Here is a 22,942-nt window from a genome sequence, read left to right on the forward strand (position 1 = left end):
CTCTGGAATCAACTTGGTGAACCTCCATTGCACCACCTCCAAAGCCAGTATATTCTTCCTCAAGTAAGGAGACCAGAATTGCACACTGCACACCAGATGCAGCCACACCAGTACCCTGTATAGTTGCAGCATAATCTCCCTGCTCTTAAATTCAATCCCTCTGATAGGAGAGAAGAATGGGCCATAGGAGAAAGGGAAAGAGGAAAGGACCCAGGTGATAGGCAGATGAGAAGAGATAAGAAGCTAGAATGGGGAATAGAAGAAAATCGGAGGGGAAGGGGATTTTTTTAAACCGGAAGGAGAAATGAATATTCGTGCCATCAAGGTGAAGGCTACCCAGATGAAATATAAAGAGTTGCTCCTCCATCCTGAGAGTGGCCTCATTATGGCACAAGAGGAGGTCATGGACCGACATGTTTGGCCACCAGGAAGTTCTACTGTCTCCATATTAATTCATGATATGGATTGTTCCTTTGCTTGCTTGCAGAATTAATTATCTCACAGTTCTACATATAGGTCATTTATTTTCTTCTCCCTATTCCAATCTAACAACACCTACTGATGTATACAACTATCTTTCTTTTTGCTTAGTTCTATCTTCTACGTTCCTTGACACCTTTGGGTGAATAAAACTGTGAGATCCTTCTTTTAATAGGAAAGTATTTGTTCCAAATCTTCACTTTTATTATGTGTGACTTCCATCATTCTAACACAGGTTTACATTCAAGTAACCTTTTTCATCTCAGCCGTTAGTTTGAACTTGTGGGTTTACTGAAGTTAGGCTGGAAGAAACATTGGTTCAGATCATTATTGTTACAACACCTTCAGTATGGTTGTGTAGCCTTACTTTGTTCAGTAGTGTATAGTTTTGGTAGCATCCCAAATGCAAGCTTAAGAGAGCTGGGTTCAAATTTTCCTTTGCTTTAATATATTTCTCAAGTCATACACAAAGTGTTCTCGTTTATTGTTGTTTGAGAAATCCATTAAAATACATGCTTTGGACAATTTCATCAGTTCTGCCATAAATGGAGAAAGATTTTCATCATTTATTTGCTTCCTCTAGTTAAACATAAACTTGAATCATTTTGTGATAATAACTTCAAGTTCAAATGACCTTTGGTCATTTTGACTAAATGCATATGTATTAGGTTGAGCAGAAATTATAATATTCTTATTTGATCCATCCTTTTCAGGATTTTACATAGTACTAGTTACATTTTTGCATCTGCTTTATCTTAAATTTTTTTCTAAAATATAAATTAAGTGCTTATGCAGTGCAATACAATTTTGGGGCCTTGAAAAAATCTTAGCAACTAGTTTAATTACCTTTAATAAATACATTAAATAGTTAATCTTGGTGTTTTCCTTGCCACTAACTGTTATGTCCAATAATAGTCAAATCTTAGTTTAAAATCAGTGTATTGTACCCAGTAAATACTTCCAAATATGGAAAGAATTGCAATAGCTCTGAATTTCATTTGGTTGCTAGCAACTTGGTGTACTAGAAGGGCATCTACCTTTAAACTAGAAACGAGAAAATCTGCAGACGCTGGAAATCCGAGCAACACACACAAAATGCTGGAGGAATTCAGCAAGCCAGGCAGCATCTAGGAAAAATGTACAGTCGATGTTTCGGCCCATTGTTGCAGCAATACTCAGATTGGACAGACTGGAGAGCTCGTCTACCAAGGCTATATGGGTGGAACTGAGGATTAAGAAAGGTATGACCATGTTAATGGGATTATATCATAGACTACCCAACAGTCTGTGGGATCTAGAGGAGCAAATGTGTAGAGTGATCACGGGCTATTGCAAGAAGTATAAGGTTGTGAAAGTAGGTGATTTTAATTTTTCACATATTGACTTGGACTCCCATCCTTAGAGGTCACAACTAGGGAGAATGTGATAGTAGATCACTATTAGGGAATGAGACAGGGCAGGTGACAGAGGTTTTTGTAGGAGAATACTTCGCATCTAGAGATCGTAATGCCATTAGCTTTGAGGTAATTATGGAGAAGGATAGGTCTGCTTCTCAGGTAGAGATTCTAAATTGGAGAAAGTCCAATTTTCATGATATCAGAAAGGATCTGGCAAGTGCGGTTTGGAACAGGTTGTTTTCTGGCAAAGGTATACTTAGTAAATGGGAGGCCTTCAAAAGTGAAATTTTGAGAGTACAAGAGTTTGAATGTTCCTATCAGAATAAAAGGCTTAGGGAAACTTGGTTTTTGAAAGAAATTGAGGTCCTGGTTAAGAAGAAGGAGGTACTGTATTTAGCACGTATTGGCAGGAAGGAGCAAAATAGGTACTTGAGGAGTGTAAGAAAATCAGGAGGACAAATAGGAGGCATGAGGTTGCTGTAGCAGACAAGGTGAAGGAGAATCCTAAGGGCTTCTACAGGTATATTTACAGCAACAGGATAGCAAGCGACACAACTGGCTATCAGAGTGTTTATCTATGCATGGAGTCAAAAGAGATAGGGGAGATCTGAAATGGATTTTTTTGCACCTGTATTTACTTTGGAGTTGGATACAGTCTATGGAATTGAGACAGAACGGTAGCAGTGAGGTCATGGACCCGATACAGATTACAGAGGAGTAGGTCTTTGCTGTGTTGAGGAAAATTAGAGTGGCTAACTCCCCAAGGGCTGACCAGGTGTTCCCTCAGACCCTGTGGAAGGCTGGTGCAAAAATTGCAGAGGCCCCAGCAGAGGTATTTAAAAGATCCTTAACTGCAGGTGAAGTGCTGGGGGATTGGAGGATAACTAATATTGTTTCATTATTTAAGAAAGATTCTAAGAATAAGCTAGGAAATTGTAAGCCTCATATCTGTAGTGGAAAAGTTATTGGAAGTGTTTCTGTGCTGTAATGTTCTATGGTTCTATGGAAGGTTTTTTAAGGGATTGGATATATAAGCATTTGGATAGAGAGGGACATTAGGGATAATAAACATGATTTTGTGCATGGTAGGTTATGTGTAAACAATTTATAGAGTTTTTTGAGGAAGTTACCAAGAAGCTTGATGAAGGCAACGCCGTGGATGTTGTCTATGTGGATTTTAGCAAGGCCTTTGACATCCTCTGCTAGGGAGGTTAGTCAAAAGGGTTCAGTCACTTGGCATCCAAGATGAGATAGTAAATTAGATTAGACACTGGCTTCGCGGGAGAAGCTGGTGAGTGGTAGTAGATGGTTGTCTCTCTGACTGGAGGCCTGTGACTAGTGGTGTGCCACAGGGATTCATGCTTGGATGATAATGTGGTAAACTAAATCAGCAAATTTGTGGTTGAGACTTAGATTGATGGTGTAATGGTCAGTGAAGGAGACTATTGAAGCTTGCAACAGGATCAGGGCCTGCTGAAAAAATGGGCTGAGAAAGGATAGATGGAATTTAATGCAGACAAGTATGAGGTGTTGCACTTTGGGAGGACAAACCAGGTAGGACTTAGGCAGTGAACAGTAGGGCACTGAGGGGTATGGTAGAACAGAGGAGTCTTGGAATACAGATCTGTAATTTATTGAAAGCAGTGTCACAGGTAGATAGGGTCATAAAGAAAGCTTATGGCACATTGGTGTTCATGGTATTGAATACAGGAGTTGGGATGTTAGGTTGAAGTTGTATAACATGTTGGTGAGGCCTAATTTGGAGTATTTTTCACTGAGTTTAAATGAGAGAGCTATTGTTCAATGGTTAAGGGTGAAACATAAAGTGATTAAGGAGAACATGAGGGGGAACTTCTTCACTCAGAGGGTGGTGAGAATGTGGAACAAACTGCTAGTGGAAGTCATGGATGCAGGTTTGATTTTAACACTTAAAAGAAATTTGGATAGTTACATGGATGAGAGAGGTATGGAGGGCTATGGTCCAGGTGCAGGTGAATGAATCTAGGCAGATTAATAGTTCGGCATGGATTAGGTGGTTCAAAAGGCCCGTTTCCTTGCTGCAGTGTTCTATGACTGATTTGATGACTATAAGATGTTCTCTGATAGCAGTACATGCATCCTGGCTGTTAGGCAGGCTGAACAGAAAAGGGAAGAGGGATGGAGGTTGGAAGAAGTGATGATGAAAGGAGTGGGGAGATCTAGGAAGGAAAGGAGAGAAGAGGGGTGGAGTTGAGGGAGATATTGGGAATTAGAGGGAGGTAGAAAGAAGGAGGGGAAATAAAATAGAGGGAAAAGAAAGGGGACAGGAAGAGGGGAAATGAAGAGTGAAAAAAAAGTGGATACCTGGAGGAGAAAGGAAGGGAGGTGATTAGGAATCTAAAGGAAGAGGAGGTTGAGAGGGCAAAAGGAAGGAATTTGGCAAGGAGCTGGTTGGACTATGGGGTTGGAGAAAAAGTTATTTTCAGTTTATAGGGAGTGGGCAACCATGAGCAGATTACTCAGGAACAGAGATGATCCGTATATGACATTGTGTCCTGTCCCAGAATGGAGAGTCCAAGAAGGTCCGACACTTTGATATTTGCTGAGAGCAGGTTTCATGGAAACCTGAATAAAACAGGAGGAGGCAGTTCTGATATGGGATGTGTTAATCTGGATGATGAAATAATAGGGGTGCATCTTGGGTCAAGAAATTATAACATCATTGTTGATCCAATATCAGAAAGGTCCACAGGCTGGGTGGAGCCTAACCCTGGGATTCTTTCCAGGAAGTCTGTCTTTCTCTTCTCTCCACTACCTCTGTGCTGATATAATGGCATTTTAATTCTTCAAATATCAAATTTGAGCAATAGTGAACAGAATGAAGGGGAACGAATTTCTGACATTTGTTCAGAACTCTCTTGACTGGTATGTTCTCAGCCCAGCTAGGAAGGATGCTGGTTCTGCTGCTGGAAAGTGAGGTGTCTGTTGGAGAATATTTGGGTATGAGTGATAATTGTATCTTAAAGTTTCATGTTAGTGATAGAGTAGGGGAAGCAACAATATGCAACTAAAACTGAAAGAATGTTAACTTCATTGTGGTGAGAAGGTATGACTCTGGATAAAATGGACCCAAAGCTGGGACGGAGATGAAAAAGTATTATGTTTCTGGGACTGCCAGGCAATATGTTAACATTTACTACACCACCTGCTATCCCAGATTGAGACTTCACATAGCATGAGTCCAAACCTGAATTCATCCTCCTGTCCTCCCCAAATTCACCCAACTATTGCTGAGTCATCAGAAAATCTCTGCAGATGACGTGACTCAGTGTTGTATTTAGAGTCTGAGGTATACTGGGTAAACATGAAGGGAGCCAAAACAGTCCTCATGTAGGATCCCAGTGCGGCTTATAGCAATGTCTGATACACAGCTCTGAAGCCGCTCAGGGCTGCCAGTCAGGTCGTCCATTATCCAGGATATAATGGAAGTGCCAGCCTGCGTTGAATGGAGGTTTTCTTGTATTCAATGCAGGTTGGCACTTCCATTGTATCCTGGATAATAGGCTACTCGTCAATATGTTCATATTTATTTGAACATACCAGTTCTTATTTAATTTACTGCTTGCTCGTGAAATGATAATTGAAAAAAAAAACAAAGCCTTTTATGGTCTTGTTGCTGGTATTCCACAGTAGAAGATACTGTGCAGTTTCTTGGATTATTCCTTGTTAGAATGAAGGATATAAAATTGCATACATAATTGCAAGTGACAAAATCAAACAACATAATATCTTTTATTGAATGCACCACTGATACCCTTCAGTTTCTGTGTTGCTGTTGTTTATTCTGGACTCATTAACTCCATTTATGTCCATTTATACTGCACATAGGTACTGATGAACAAAATTGCTGAATACTAACCTATTCTTTTGCAAGCAATATCACATTTAAAATACATTAATTCCTAACTGTCACTGGTGAAATTGGTAAATTAGTTTATTATTTTCATATATACCAAAGTACAGTGAAAATCTTGTCTTGCATGCAGATTAATTCATTGCAGCAGTACACTAAGGTTGTACAAGGTAAAATCAATAACAGAATGGAGAATAAAATGCTACTGTTACAGAGAAAGTGTAGTGCAAGTAGACAATAAGATGCAAAGCTATAATGAAGAATGTTGTGAAGTGAAGAGTCTATCTTCATTGAAGTAAGGAACTGTTCAATAGTCTTTTAACAGCACACTAGAAGCTGTCCTTGAGCTGGTGGTACATACTTGCAGGAATTTGTATCTACAGCCTATGGGAGGTGGGAGACAAGAGGATGTTCACAGTGGGTTGGGTTTTTGACTGCTGGCTACTTTACTAGGGCAGTGAGAATTGTAGACAGAGCCTGTTAAAAAGAGGCTGGTGTCCCTGATAAGCTGAGCTTTATCCACAGCTCTCTGTATTTTTGTTGTGGTCATAGGCAACACAGTTGCCATACCAAGCTGCGATGCATCCAGTTAGGATTCTGTCTATAGTGCATTAATTAAAAATTGGTGTGTGTCAAAGGGGCCAAGCCAAATTTCTTTAGCTTGAGAATGAAGAGGTACTGATGATTTTTATTGGCCATGACATAGAAACATAGAAAATAGGTGCAGGAGCAGGCCATTCAGCCCTTCGAGCCCACGCCGCCATTCAGTATGATCATGGCTGATCTTCCAACTCAGAACCCTGTACCTGCCTTCTCTCCATACCCCCTGATCCCTTTAGCCACAAGGGCCTGCATGGTTGTATCAATTGAACAGTTCATTCTAGGAACTTTAAGCCCTCAGCCCTCTTGACCTCAGCAATATTGGTGTAGACAGGAGCATGTGCACTGCCCCCCTTCCTAAAGTCAATGACCATCTCTTTTGTTTTACTGATGTTGAGGAAAAGTAGTTGTTATGACATCATGTTACTTGGCTCTCTATCCCCTTCCCTGTATGCTGACTCCCTATTATTTAAGCTACTATGGCTGATTTCTTTTGCAAATTTGTAGATGGAGCTAAAGCAGAATCTAGCCACTCAGGGAGTAGAATATGGGGCTGAGGATATTGCCTTGTTGGACACCAATATTGAAAATAGTTGTGGCAGAGGTGCCTATTCTTACTGATTGCAGTCTGGTACTCACTGGTCACTAAAAGGTTAATATGTTTCCTGATAAAGGAAATAATACTTTTCAGACAAGGCATACAAATGATAGTATATCCAAGCAGGCAAAATCTGTTTTTCAGAATTTATCATTGCTCAAAACATAGATGTTTTGTTTATTTTGAATATTCCATCTGAGAAACTCAAAAGTGTTTACTAGGCTTCATAAGGACTTTTTGAAATCTGTCATTGTGGCATTTGGCGTTGACAACCTTCAACTTTAGAGGTTTTCAATGATTTGAAAGGACCCTTGTCTCAGATCATGGAAAGCTAGCCGTTTTTGTGCTGTTATGAAAGTAATAATTGAGACAGGAGTGGAACCTATGTACTTTAATGAACATTATGTTTTTTTGATGGTATCAATAATTACAAGTGAATTTAATCATAGTTGATCATCAACACTTGATGAATGAGAGGGTCTGTTGGTGCTGATTAATAATTACTGATCTCAGCAGTACACTCTTTTGAATCTATGCTTCAATAGCCTCAATGCTCATTAGACACAGCTGCTGAAAGTCAACAATAATGGATCTGGTTAAGCAATCTTTTGCCAATGCATTAAATCAGAGAGTCTTTTACAGATTGAAAGCTTCCAGTTTGTGGTGGGAGAGCATTTTTGAGGAGGCTTTTAGTGCAGTGCCTTGGTCATTGAATGAGTGAGATATAGTTGTCCTTAATACAGGAAGGTGCTCAGACAGGAAGTCAAATTCTTTTCCTCAGGGTGGAAATGCCAAACATCAGAGGACATGCTTTTGGGATTGGGGGGATGAGAGACAAGTTTCTTATGCAAAGAGTTGGAAATAGAGCTGTTGATAGGGACACATGTGTCTAAGGTGTTTGAGCCTAGAATGGGCCACTAAGGGTAATAGTGGAAACTGGCATTTTGATGGAGTGTAAAAGACTTTTTCTTAGATGCACGTCTATAAAGAGGGTGGAGGGACATGGGTGCTACTCAGTAAGAGGACATTTAGTATAAATTGGCATCTAGCGTTGTGGGTTGAATGCCTGTCCAGAGGTGTATTCTTCTTCGATGGATATACAAAACCAATGGAGTAATTATAATTCCTTGAGTCATATTATCACATGAGGAATGATTACCTCCTCAGTCCCTTTGTTGTGTAGATATTGAAAAATAATTGGATGAGTAGCATAGTCTATTTAAAGTCCATAGAAATTAATAAATCCTTCATCAGGATTCATTTATCATGAAATGTTGACTTTTTATTCTTTGCCATAGATGTTGTCTGACCTGCTGAGTTCCTTCAGCAGTTTGTGTGTTTTACTCTAGAATTCTAGCATCTGCAGTATCTCTTATGTTTACAATAGTTAAAGTCTACAAAGTCACTTTCTCATGCATAGAGCATCTGTAACCTATATGATATCATGAGCATTGAGCTGTGGACTGTGATACAAATCACAAATCAGTGACAACAACTGAACTGATCTTCAGGCCAGAAAAATGGAAGCAATCTTGATCTCCACACTGGATCTCTGCATATAGAATAGCAGATATCTCAATGACTACAAGTAGAAGAACCCTGAAATAAACTACATTGTGGTGTCCAATCTGGGGGCTGAGGTATAGCAAGACCTGCAATTCTTTGGACAGTGCTGGAGAAGCAGTAAGTGTGAATTGTAGTTGATATCTAGATTCCTGGACAAGCAAGTGATGAGTGAGATACAGAGGGAAAATCAAAAGTCACTGTTCACTAACCAGCAATGGAATGTCGTCATGTGTGTACAGAATCCATGCTCATTTTGGCTTGTACAGTGACACAACTTGTATATGATCACTGTTAACAGCTGATATTGGATCAGAAGGTGTAGAATCTTTTCGGGTAGAGTTAAGAAACTGCAAGGGTAAAAAGACCCTAATACAAGTTACTGTACAGTAGCCAGGATGTGGGCTGGAAATGAAAATGGGAGATAGAAAAGGCACGTAAAAAGGGCAATGTTATGACAGTCATGGAGGATTTCAATATATAGGTAGATTGGGAAATCAGGTTGGTGGTGATCTTGGATCTTAAGATAAAAATAATTATAACGCCTTTTAGAGCATCTTGTGGCTGAGTCCACTAGGGGAAAGGCTGTTCTGGATTGGGTGTTGTGCAATGAACCCAAATTGTTTAGAGAGCTTAAGGTAAAGGTACCCTTAGGAGACAGTGATCATAATATGATAGAATTCACCCTGCAACTTGAGAGGAAGTCAGATGTATCAGTGTTACAGTGGAGTAAAGGATATTATAGAGGCATGACAGAGGAGTTGGCCAAAGCTGATTGGAAGGGGACACTTAATTCAGCAGAAAGCACCAGCACCCTCCACCCACCAAGCAAGCAATAGCAAAGCCCCCAATAAAGACCAAGATCTGCAGTACACCAAAAATTGTTCATCCGACAATTCGGCAAACAACATGCTCTCTCTCTCCTTAATAAAGGGGCAGTGAGAGGGGAGACATAAACTTGCTGATTTGTGATGATAAAATGTGCTGTGAGGTATTTTTCCTGAAGTTCTCTGATTGGAGAATTGGCAACAAACTCTCCCCCACCAACGTGAGGGAGAGACTGACCGAGACCATGTGTGATTCACCGAGTACTGAGCCCCTGACAGCTGATCCACTGTTCCCGATATTCCATTTTCTCCTGCAACACTTCATCGGCAACACTGATATAGACTCGACTTGTTCATGGGACTGCAAAGCTTCAGAACCCCAAAGATGTGCTTGCCTTCTAGGCTATGTCCTTGGGATATTGAAAAGTGGCTAGTTGTGAGTCGCCAGGAGCAGGTTCCACCACTGCAAAGAACTGAAGTCTGAGTGTAACTCCATGTCAGGGTCTTCGACAGAACTCCATCCATCCTGAAAAAGAAAAAGGAGACATCAAAGTTAGAAATTAAAGCTGTTTCCACAGATGAGCTCGGAAGAGTCGCTGTTACATACCTTCGTAGTTCTGCCCCAGAAAGACTACACCACAGGGTTCTGAAAGGAATAGCTGAAGAGATTGTGGGGCATTAGTAATGATCTTCTAAAAATCACTAGGTTCTGGCATGGTTCCGGAGAACTGGAAGATTGCAAGTGTCACTCTACTCTTCAAGAGTGGAGGGAGACAAAAGAAAATAAATTATAGGCCAGTTAGCATGACCAACATGGAAAGATGTTGGAGTGGATTATTAAGGATGATGTCTTATGGCGCTTGGAGGCATATGACAAAATAGGCCAAAGTCAGCATGGTTTCCTTATGGCAAAAATTTGCCTGTCAAATCTGTTGGGATACTTTGAGGAAATAACAAGCTGGATAGACAAAGGGGAATCAGTGGATGTTGTGTATTTGGGTTTTCAGAAGACTTTTGATAAGGTACCACATGAGGCTACTTAAGATAAGAGCACATGGTATTACAGGAAAAAAAAGCATGGAAGGAAGATTGGCTAATTGGCAGGAGGCAAAGGGTGGGAATAAAAGGAAGCTTATCTGGTTGGCCTCTGGTGATAAGTGGTGTTCAAAGGTTCATTTTAATGTCAAAGTATGCATGTACAATATAACTCTGATATTTGTCTTCTCAAGATAGCCATTAAATACAGAAAGACCATGGGTGTTGATGAAAGAAAAGGCATCAACTCCCCCCGCATGAAAAAGAAAAGAAACAAAACTCGCAGACCCCAAAATTCCCCCTCCTCACAGCAAAAATCAGCCACAGTAATAATTACCGACCCCCATACATAATAATCCCCAATCTCTGACACCCTCACTCGCAGAAAAGAACAGCAGGAGTAGCAGCAAATGCCCAAACCCCACTCTTATACACAAAAATTAACAGATCATCCACCCGCAATTGGCCCCAAGAAGGGAAACACCGAAAAACTGAAGATGTTCTGCAGCAGTTTGTGTTGGGACCGCTTCTTTTAAGGTTTTATATCAGTGATTTGGATGCTAGAATTGATGGCTCTGTGGCCAAGTTTGTGGATGATATGAAGCTAGGTGGAAGGGCAGGTAAGTTGAGGAAGCAGGGAGTCTGCAAAAAGACTTAGACAAATTACGAGAATAGGCAAAGAATTAACAAATGGAATACAGTGTTGGGAAGTGTATGGTCCTGCACTTTGGTGGAAGGAATAAAAGTGTGGGCTTTTTTCTAAATGGGGTGAGGAAGGCAAATGCAATATTAACACTCTTTTCAAGAGGACTAGAATATAAAAGCAAGTATGTAATACTGAGGCTTTATAAAGCACTGGTAAGACCTCATTTGGAGTACTGTGAGCAAAACTGGTTCAGAGGAGGTTTATGAGAATGATTCTGGGAAAAAAGGGTTATTGTATGAGGAGCATTGGATGGCTCTGGGCCTGTACTCATTAGAATTTAGAAAAATGAGGGGGCATCTCATTGAAACCTATCAAATTTAGAAAGGCCTAGATAGAGTGGATGTGGAGAGGGTGTCTCCTATGGTGGGTGAGTCTAGGACCAGAGGACACAGCCTCAGAATAGAGGGACATCCATTAGAATGAAGATGAGGAGGAATTTCTTATGCCAGAGGGTGGTGAATCTCTGGAATTCACTACTATAGGCAATTATGGGGGACAGGTCATTGGGTGTATTTAAGGTGGAGGTTGATAGTTTCTTGAAAGTCAGGACATGAAAGGTTACAGGAAAAAGGCAGGAAAATGAGGTTGAGAGGAAAAATGGATCAGCCATAATGGGGCAAATAGTTTAATTCTTGTCCAATGTCTTATGGTTAACTGAAATGTGTACAAATTATAAAAAGTAAATCTTAAAAAGATCATAAGGTCCTTACTGAAATATTATGAAGAATATTCAAATGATAAACTAAATTTAGTTAACACCACATTGTTAGTGTTCTTCCCCATGAACATCTCAGAATCCAGATAGTTTATAACTTATTTGTTTAATTTTGCTAAATGGGGTAATCTTATGCATTGTTTCATTTGCATGACCATGCTGTTCACGTAGGTTTCAGTCATCTCTTGATTATCTCAATAAGTTTCAAGAAGGCTGTTTGGCCAATTGAATCTGATCCACCATTCACAAAATGCTGGAGGAACTCAACAGATCTACCAGCATTTATTGTTGTTCCTCTCCACGCCTTGCGGCGCATCAGGCGACAACCTTTAGCATTTGTCTGTTTTTTACAAGGCTGAGTTGTTAGTTAGACACTCAACCCAGCACGGATGGAAAACTTGCAAATAGCCAGTCGGATTCGAACCTGAGGCTCAGGACCATTTGCCTCAAAGTCTGCTGCAGATGCCACAGCACCACCAGCCAGCAAAACCGGCGTCTATGGAAATGAATAAACAGTTGATGTTTTGGTCCGATACCCTTCATCAGAAGATGCCAGAGTAAGAAGGTGGGGGGAGCAGAAGGAGGTCAAACTGGAAGGTGACAGGTGAAATCAAGTTGGTTGGGGCTGGGGGGATTTGCTCGTATCTACTTGTTGGGATCTTGCAGGTGATCAGACCAAGTGAAAAGACGGTTGTTACAGAGATATATTATAATACAAATGTGATTTTGGAGAGAAATTTAATCTAATAATTAGACGGGAACTGAAAAGAATATTTTCTAGATGAAATAATGCAGTATTTTGCATTTTCAGTGTATTTTGTTTAATTAGGCCAATGGTTAATAGGGGGAAGCCACTTATTTGTGACAACTCTTAAAGAAGAAAAATAATTTGAGAAAATAGCCAGGATTCCCTTCATTTATTTGGGACACTGCCTCTTAATTGGTCAGGAGACTGTTGCCGAACAGTTTCTAGCTAGCATCAGTCGCGTGCACTGTGTAGCTGTTCGATACTACAACCAGGGTTAGAGAATAGTCTTTAAATAGCATCAGTAATATGTGTTTGTGTTCAAATCACATGACTGTTGTCTCTAAAAGTTGGTGAGAAATGAGCAGTAAGACAATTCAGATCTGTTTTGCTCACTGCAGTTTCAAACATTCAGGCTTGGAGCGAGAGAGGTGGCCAGGAGTGAAAATCATATGACTTAGAAGTTAGGAACTATGAAGAATTTTAATGTATAATTCTAAATGTTACAATGAAAATGAACATTTGGGAGGTTTAATTGTCAAAAGTGTGGTATGAAGACAATCTATTCTCTACACTAGTGTGTCTTGCTGATTTTGTTCATTTGAAGTTAATCAAAAGAACACAGTAGTGTACACTGTATAAATTCACCCGTCTATAATTACTAGGAACTATAGTTTTATAGTACTGTAGTTATATTGTCAATGTTTTCCTTTATTCTGTATTTCATATAGATACATAACCTGCTACTCAGTTAAATGGTAGTTTGTCTTTTTTATACCCTTTTAACTATTTCCATGAAATTTCGGCTAATTGGGGCAGCCACTTAAATGGGCCAAAATGTACTGGTCACAATTAACCAGAATTAGTCCACTGTATTTGAATTTGTTTCTGGATCTGGATTCCATCATTTTGCTAGTCCAGATGTGCTAACTCAGATTAATGTTGCTAATTAAGTCTATCCACTTCAGGACCGAAACTTTCTGCTGGGACATTGAGCTCTGTGGATAAGGAACTCTTGAAAATGCCAGTAGGCTGTTATAAGGTATGCTCCATTGTTCCCCTGACAAATTAAGATAACATCACAGCTCTTTGCTGCTTTAGAAAGAAATGGTCTTCAGCTTTGAGAGTTTGTGTACTACTTCTACCTGAATCCTCAAACTTCGTCTGGTCTTGGCCCGAAACGTCGACAGCGCTTCTCCCTATAGATGCTGCTTGACCTGCAACATTTTGTGTGTGTTGCTTGAATTTCCAGTATCTGCAGATTTCCTCTTGCTTACATGCTACAACTTGCTTTATGTTATTATTCAAGGGATGTTGAGTAGTATGGCCACTGAGATAGCCTTGGTGAATAGTAATTGTTTTATATTTTAAACAGAAAACTAAGTAGTAGTAGGAAATGACTCTGAACACTTTACAGAAAGCATGGACAGAGCCTTGGGGCATCTTTGAAGGTTACCTGGGATTCCTGTTATTAGTTAGTTTACTCCTTAACAGAACCCAGAGCAAATGGAAAACTGCACTTTCTGCGGCTATCAAAATGACATTCGTTTGCTAGAACTGGGCACTCCAATTTATTTTAGAACTCTGGTTACACCATATTTGGAGTATTGTGTTCAGTTCTGGTCACCTCAGCATGGAAGGATGTGTAAGCTTCAGAGAGGGCACGGAGGAGATTTGCCGGGGTGCTGCCAGGATTGGAGGGCATGGCTTGTCAGGAAATGTTGAGCAACGTAGGGCTATTCTCTTTGGAGTGATGGAGGATGAGACTTGACTTGATAGAGGTGTGTGAGATAATGAGATGCATTGATAGAGTGGGTGGCCAGCACCTTTTCCCCAGGTTGCAAATGGCTAATATTAGAGGGCGTCTTTTAAGGTGATTGGGGGAAAGTAAAGGAGGATATCAGAGGTAGTTTGTTTTTACGCAAGAGTGGTGTCTACAAGGAATGTACTTCTAGGGGTGGTATTAGAAGCAGATGCATTAGGATATTTAAGAGACTATTAGATACACATGCAGACAAAAATGGAGAGTTATACAGAAAGGAAACGTACATTGATCTTGGAATAGGTTAAAAGGTTGGCACAGCATCATGGGTTGAAGGGCCTGCACTTCTATGATCTACCAAAACATTAAGTTGCATTATGTGTTTCATTATTAACTGTGTGTCTGATGTTGAGAACATGTCAAATATGCTAGCTTGGATCCTATCAAGAAGTGCAGTTGCAAATTTCAGGATTGTTATAAAATAATCCAGAACAAATTACTTAAAAAAACTGTTCAATGTGATTTCTAGCCAGCTTGCTTCCTCGGGTCTTCTATGCCATTCAAAAAGATCATGGCTGATCGTCAATCTCAAAGGTGATATTCCTGTGCTATCCTCATATTTCCTCCAATAAACAAGTGACACCCCTTTTGCAATTTTGGGCAGGAAACATTGCTCAATCTCAAATGGAAAGATAACTTATCTGCAGGCCTCTGAAGGTTGTCTTGCAATAAACTGTAAGCTAAACACAAGTAGTGGGAAGAAAGAGTTGAATATCCAAAACTAGCTGATAATCATGACGTTTGTGAACTTTTCAAAAAATCCAAAATAATTCGTGGTCAAGTGCAGGGGTTAATACTTAATGAGTTCATTTGTTACAAGATAAAAACGGAGAATGCCAGAAACACTCAGGTCAGGCAGTGTTTGTGGAAAGAGAAACTGATTTAATCTTTCAGGTCATTACTGTTTTGTGTTTAATATTATAATATTGTAAATAAAGTGATTAAATATTGTTTGTTTAAAAAATTCATTGCAGGTTATATGTAAAGGTATGTGAATGGCATATGTCATCATGCCACCACATCATAAGTGCGTGTCTGGCTACATTAAGACTAAATCTACACAGTTATGCCCGGCTCCATGTTTTTCTTTTGATTAGTTTTATGTTTTGGAGTGACAAAACATAATTACAACCAAAAAAGAAAATAGTTTTTCTACTAGTTTGTTTTTGTCTTTCCCGGTTGCAATGAAGAGTCTTCATCCAGCACCATCAACTCTGTTTTGCTTCCCACAGATGCTGCCTGGCTTGCTGGATGGTTCTAGCATTTTCTTTTTATATTTCGGATTTCAAGCCTCTCTCATTTTTCATTTTTAAGAACTTGTTGGGCAAGTTTGGAAAGAAGCCATATATTGCTGTACCTAATCTAGAACTTCCAGTCAAGTTGGCATTGAGTTTCAGTCTCCATAGAGGTCGTGGCTCAGATTAGTTCTTTCTGAAGTTCAGAGGGATGTGTTAGAGGTCAGATTAGAATTTAGGGACAGGGATGTAGAGGAGTTAGAGATCTGGGCAGAGTCTTGGCCCCTGCTCTGTCTTTCAATGCCAGCAACATAAATGAATGACAAAGGACATCTGGAGTCCAGGCCTCTACTGTGTGCTTGAAAGCCAGTGATGTGGACAGGGATCAAAGGGCATCCGGAGTCTTAGACCCGATTCTGTGCACGAAAGCTGGCAAAGGGTATCCGTGGATGTCGGGCTGGAAAGTGTTGTGGACGGGGGCCAGTGAAGGTGTGGGCAGGTGGTCAGCAAATTCCCCTAGGTCAGCGAGTCCTGGGATTGCATGTCCACGTGAGCTGGAGGGACGAGAGACAGTGATCCCTTAGGAATGTGAGTCGGCAAGCCCAGAGCCCAAGGCCTAGAGTTCAGGGTCCATTCATCAGCTGGACCTGGAGTCGGTACTGAAGATGGAAGAGAAAAGTTTCATCGGAAGTTGAGAAGTTGGAACCCTGGATCTTCCAGTTTGACGTTCTCCGGGGAAGTTTGCATTCCATTGTCCGTGAATCTGATAGAGGCCCGAGGGCCTGAGTTGGGTGGGTGGAGGGGTAGGAGGAAAGGGGGTTGTTTTGCCTTTGTTGTTTGCTGTGTTCTGTGTTGCTCTGCTGGGCATTGTGGGTGTGCTGTGTTGGTGCAGGAATGTGTGCCCCCAGCACATCCTTAAATTGTGCTGATTGTTAATGCAACCAGCACATTTCACTATGTTTCTATGCACGTGTGATAAATAAATGAATGAATCTGAACTGATTACCTGTATTAGTGACATTTGAGAGACAAGTTAGATTGCGTCTCTAAACATAAAGATGCTTATTGTGGAGTAGCAGAGAGCTTGTTCAGAATTTACATGTTCATGCATATGTGAACTATGAGTACCTGTTGCTAACCCTCATATCTAATATTTATCTTTTCCAATTAATAATGCTTAAAATGTTCTTGCAACAATGAGGAAACAAATAGTTAACACGACTGTGGTAAGTCTTGCAAAAGAATTACAAGAATCAGAAAGAGAAATCCAGAAGCTTTTATCACAGGTTGTTGCAACTTTATAGCTGTCGCAAGGTCAATACAGCTCAGTAAATATTGCAAAACCAGAAAGCATGGAGTCTGCAATGCATCAGTAAATATTTGATAGTCAGTATAAACTATGATTCACCCTGGTTAAAATGATTCACATTGGTTAAAACATCAGGATTTTTTTTCGCAAGGCATATTCTTTTATATTACTTTTTTATGGTGGAAAGTGACGCAAAGGAATAGTGTGTTTTTCTCATTTTTTTTAAGTTCTGAAATAAGTTTCCAGATCAAACTGGCCTGATTTCATAAACAAGAGATGTAATTTTGTAATTGATTGGAACTGCAGATTTGTGTTTTTCTATTCTGTTAATGTTATTTATATAAACTCTAATTTCTGATGCGTAGTTTTTCTGGCTGTGAAAGATTTGTGAATATATTAAAAATGTGACATTATAAATACACTTAAAACTTTATTGTTGTACCGCTTGATTAATAACACTTTGGGTTCATGGTTATTAAATACAATGCTCCATAAATTTAGATTCGTGATGAGGATGTTCTTGGGAATCCTAATGATGGAGAAGACTCAAGCCTTTTGGGAGCTAACATACTACCTAACCTCTCTGCTGCATTCCACCAGCATTTTATGTGTGTTGCTTGAATTTCCAGCATCTTCAGATTTCCTCGTGTTTGCACTCCCAAGAAAGTTACTTGGCTAGCAAAAAAAATCAGTTAATATCCTTAACTAAATGGATATTTTACCTTGGGTCCTGAGTCCTTCAATGTCAAGGGAAAAAGTTGGAGATTAAGACCCACAGATGGTCTTTAAATTTGCAGACCAGAAAAATGAATAATATTTTCACATACGATAAATGCTTTTGGTGTTCTATGTAGTGCCAGGAAATGTAGAGGAGGTTTGACCTAAAAGCAGAGCAGTGGATATAACTTAGTGGTGAGCAATAAGTTTAATCATCAACTGCGAAGGCCACAGGATAAGAGAGATGGGATACTAAACTCACAGGCAACAAGGTAACTAAGGGCTAGGAGCAGCTGGTTGAGGTTGGCTAGTTTGAAAGGTGAACCAGGATTATGGATGAGAGGTGGGTTTAAATAGGCTGAAGCTGGTGAGTTGGAAATGAGTGGCAGGTGATTCCCGTTTTCTGGGTGGAGACTGGGAGGTGCCTGGTTTTGCGGGCTTGACAGAAGAGTTTGTAGAAGTATGAGTAGAAACTGTATCAAGTTCCCTGGCATGCTCACAGTGATCAAATGGCAGCACCTTGTGTCAACCTCATCCTGAATGAGTATCTTTAAAATAATGAAAAAGGATGTAGTACTTACCCAGCAAATATGGCAAATAAACTCTTCTCAGGCTTCCAGCCAGGTACAGGTATCAATTTTAACTGACATTTTGACAAGTTCTGCCATCTTCATCAGGGATGGTGCCTGGGTGTGTCTGGTCCGGCGGTATATATACTCCCATCGTCCATCCCTCCTGATTGGTTAGGCCTCATCCAATCAGGTATCTGCTATCCCACCATCAATTGTAAACAAAGTGGGAGAGCGGAAACATGATTAGATGAGGACTAACCAATCACGAGGTACAGACCACTGTCTAATAGCCCTGTGGTCAAAGGCGTTGACCTGGAAGGAATTTTCTACGAAGGACAGATATGGTGGCAATGACAGGGGTGTTGCACGGGAAAGGGCCAGACCCATCCTTCGTAGCCAGGGCGACAGGTAGAACCTGGGCACATAATGGTACTTGGTGCCCACATACCTGAGATCCACACACAACCTGATGCAGCCACACACGAAGCTGGCCATCAGGGTGAGGGCGACATTGGGGACATTCTTGCCCCCATTGTCCAGGGACTTGTATATGGCAGCCTGTCTGACTCACTCCATCCTCGATCCCCAGACGAATCTGAAGATGGCTCTGGTGATTTCCAAAATGCAGGAGCGGGGGACTAGCCACACCTGCGCCAAGTACAACAGACCTGAGAGCACCTCACACCTGATGACCAGGTTCTTGCCCGTTATTGAAAGGGAATGCCCTCCCCACAGTCCCAGTTTCTGTTTCATCTTTGCAGTCCACTCTTGCCAGTTCTTCCCCTCTTATGCCCTCATCCCTCCTGATGGCCTCAGCAAAGGGTTCTATGCAGCACACAAACAAGAAGGGAGGAAGGGCAGCCCTGTCTGACTCCAGACCTGATGGGGAAGCTGTCTGTTTCCTACCCGTTGACCTGGACTGCACTACAGATGACTGTGTAGAGCAGATTGATCCAATTCCAGATTTCCTCCCCAAAACTAATTTTGGAGAGTACATCCGCCATGTATGTGTGCGATATCCTGTTGAAGGCTTTCTCCTGGTCCAAGCTGACCAGGCAGGCGTCCACCCCCCCCCCCCCCCCCGTCCTGCATGTAGGCAATGGTATCCCGCTGCAGGGCGAGGCTGTCTGAGATCTTCCTGCCCGGTACAGCACAGGTTTGGTCCGGGTGGATCACCTGCTCAGGAGCAGACTTGTCCCTGTTGGCGACAGCCTTGGACAGGATCTTGTAGTCCACATTCAGGAGAGAGATGGGCCTCCAATTCCTAATGTCCTCCTTTTCCCCCTTCTGCTTGTAGATGAGGGTGATGATGTCTTTCCTCATGGATTCTGACATACTGCCCGCCAGAAGCATAGCGTTGTATACTTCCTGCAGGTCAGGGCCTGTTCAGTTTGAATACAACTCAACCGGTAAGCCGTCGCTTCCAGGAATCTTACTCAACTCAAAGGAATGGGTGGAGCCTGTCCAGGGTCAGTGGCTGCTCCAGACTCTCCTGCTTGCCATTGTCTAAGACCTGTACAATAGATGACAGGAAGTTGCAAGAGGCTGTAGAGTCTGTGGATTTTTTGTCGTACAGACCGGCATAGAAGGACCTGCAGATCCTCAGTATGTCTGTCTGTGAGGAGCAACTGAGGCATCCTCTTCCCTAAGGTTGTCCTGCAGGAGAAGGATGTGATGGACTCAGTGGGGTGGTTCCGTGAGCAGACTGTCCAGTTCATCTGGCAAAATGCCTCTTCGCCAGACCTCACAGACAGGCACCAAGACCTTGCCTGGCTGGCGGTGAGAGGGTCCCTCCCAATCAGATCCTTCCTGTACACCCAGAATGTCATGTCTACATCCTGTTGCCCACGGGAGGACTGCAATGAGGTGGAGTCAGTGACTCACCTCTTTGCACACTGTGGGTTTGTGAAAAAGGTGTAGAAGAGGATGGAAGGGATGGTGTCAAGATTCATGCCCAGCAGCTGCGTAACTGAGGACTCCCTGATTTACTGGCTGTTCCCGGAGACGCACACGGAGACAAACATCCGGTTCTGCAGGCAGATCATCAACTCGGTGAAAGATGCTCTTTGGTCAGCTTGAAACTTGGTGGTCTACCAGCACATGGAGATGCCTGTGGCTGAATGCTGCCGGCTGGCACATTCTCACCTGCAGGAATACATGCTGAGGGATGCACTCAAACTTGGTGCAGCCACCGTGAAGGCCCATTGGGGAAGGACCACAGTTTAAGGTTCATCACCTGTGGGAGTGGGAGGGGTCAGGTGGAGAGGAGAATACTCCTCATTAGTGGTGTGGATAGATGAGTCAACATGGTGCCCCAGGAGTGGCTGGAAATGTATAGACTGTAAAGAAACTTCGGTAAAGGAATGAGAGTCAACACTTGGATGTTTATCATTAACAATTTTATCTTATTGTCTTTAATCCTTGACTAAAATTTGAGAGTCAATGAATGTTTTATTGTAAACATCTTTAATTTGAATAGGAACAGAGAGTCAACACATAATTTATTGTAAATAACTTTATTTATTGCATAAAGACTCAGATTTAACAAATGGTTTTTTCTATGTAAATTATTTTGTAATATTTCTGAATAAAGTATTTTTGGAGGAAAAAAAATCAGTTAAAATTGATACCTGTACCTGGCTGGAAACCCGAGAAGAGTTTAATCTAGGATAATGCCTGAATCAGATAAGTGTCCCCACCATTTTTAAAAAGGGAAAGCCTAGGAAATTTGGCACAGAATAGAGAAACACTGAGATGGCAACAAAAGGAATCAAAGTGAAGAGACTGAGGAAAATTTTAAAAACTGTGCTTGTGACAGAAATCTTTTTCAACAGAAAACTGAAAAAGATGAAGATTAAAAGAAAAATTGGGATGGCACAGTAGTGTAGAGGTTTGCACAGCGCTTGACATTACAGGCAATCTAGGTTCAATTCCTGCTGCTGCCTGTAAGGAGTTTCTACGTTCTCTCTGTGATTGCATGGGTTTCCTCTGGGTGATGCACTTTCCTCCCACAGTCCAAAGGCATACCAGTTGGTAGGTTAATTGGTCATTGTCTCATGATTGGGCTTGCATTAAATTGGGGGATTGCCAGGCTTGAAGGGCAGAAGGGCCTATTCAGCACTGTATCTCAATAAACAAACAAAAAAATGCTGAAAAAGCAAATTTGAGCCACATGAGTTCATCTGAAGTATATAACCCCAACAATATAGAATAGAAAGACCTTCTTTATGTGGGATATTTCAAAAACATTCTCCCATCTCAATACAAAGCATCAGAGTACAGAAATTATATTACTTTTCTGAGAGTTCGTGGACCAGTTTTACAGAATGCTTATTCCAGAAGATAAAGCAGATACAAAATAGAGAGGTTGAGTTTACGTTCCTTGAGTTTACACTTCTGTTCTAAATGCAAGATTAAACATTGAACTTAAATTATCAAAGAAAGTTGAAAAAAGGAAACCCTATAACAGAGAACAGCTGATTAAATTAAACAAATGAGTATTAAGGTGGATGCCCCAGGGCCTGATGGGATTTACCCCAGGTTATTGAAGGAGGCAAGAGACTGGGGCCTTGGCCAGTATTTTCTAGGCACAGGAGAGGTCCTGGAGGACTGGAAAGTGGCTAATGTACCCCTATTTAAGAAGAGAACAAGGGAAAACTCTGGGAACTATAGACCTGTGAGTCTCATGTCAATTGTAGGGAATTGCTGGAGAAAATTCTTAGGGATGAGATATATGAGCATTTGGAAATCCACGGCCTTATTAGGGAGAGCCAGCATGGCTTTGTGTGTGGCAAGTTGTATCTTACCAACTTGATTGAATTTTTTGACAAGATGATGAGATTGACGGGGGTAGGGCAGTGAATGTTGTCTACATGGATTTTAGTAAGACATTTGATGAAGTCAGTTATGGGAAGCTAATCCAGAAGACTAAGATACATGGGGTCCAAGGGAATTGGCTGTTTGGATTCAGAACTGGCTTGCCCATAGAGTACAAAGGGTAGTGGTTGAAGGGAGTTAATGGAGCTGGAGGTCTGTGATTAATGGAGTTCCACAGGGATCTGTGCTGGGAGCTCTGCTGTTACTGATGTACATAAATGTCCTGGATGAAAATGTAGAAGGGTGGGTTAGTAAGTTTATGGATGATACCAAGATTGGTGGAGTTCTGGATAGTGCAGAAGACTGGTGGGAAATACAGCATGATATAGATCAGTTACAGATATGGACAGAAAAATGGCAGAGGGAGTTTAACCCACATAATTGTGAGCCATTGCACCCTGATAGGGCAAATGCAAGAAGACAGCACACTGTTAAGGGCAAGACCCTTAACTGTTCTAGTCACCTCACTGTAGGAAGGACATTGAGGCTTTGGAGAAGGTGCTGAAGAGGTTTACCAGGATGCCACCTGGCTTAGAGGGCATGTGCTATTATGAGAAGTTGGGCAAACTTGGGTTGTTTTCTTTGGAGCTGCAGAGATTGAAGGGAGATCTGATGGATGTTTATAAGATTATGAGGGGCATAGACAGAGTAGACAAGGAGTACTTTTTTCCCAGGGTAGACATGTCTAATATCAGAGGCATGCATTGAAGGTGAGAGGGGGTAGGTTCAAAGTGGAATATTTGGGGTAAATTTTCACTTAGAGAGTGGATGCCTGGAGTGTACTGCCTGGTATGGTGGTAGAGGCAAATACATTAGAGGCTTTTAAAGAGTTGTTTAGATACACATGAATATG

At 41.3% G+C, this 22,942-nt stretch overlaps 1 protein-coding gene across 6 annotated transcripts in view; it reads left to right on the forward strand.

Annotated features, from left to right (window-relative positions):
• The window catches only part of LOC132380767 (serotransferrin-1-like), a 112,494-nt gene that overhangs the window by 43,994 nt on the left and 45,558 nt on the right, over window positions 1-22,942 (forward strand). Inside the window, exon 2 of one of the 6 annotated variants that reach the window (XM_059949781.1) lies at window positions 13,527-13,600. The exons of 3 other annotated variants lie outside the window; for them this stretch is intronic. Coding sequence is in view for 1 of the 3 variants with exons in the window: in XM_059949756.1 (XP_059805739.1) it covers window positions 1,628-1,721 (94 nt within the window). In the remaining 2 variants the exon portion in view is untranslated. Of the gene's footprint in view, window positions 1-1,612; window positions 1,722-13,526; window positions 13,601-17,899; window positions 17,914-22,942 lie in introns of those variants that run through there. 2 more of the 6 variants (XM_059949756.1, XM_059949782.1) reach the window with 2 other exon arrangements.

Source organism: Hypanus sabinus, chromosome 2 (genome assembly GCF_030144855.1).
Source record: "Hypanus sabinus isolate sHypSab1 chromosome 2, sHypSab1.hap1, whole genome shotgun sequence".
NCBI classification, from domain to species: domain Eukaryota; kingdom Metazoa; phylum Chordata; class Chondrichthyes; order Myliobatiformes; family Dasyatidae; genus Hypanus; species Hypanus sabinus.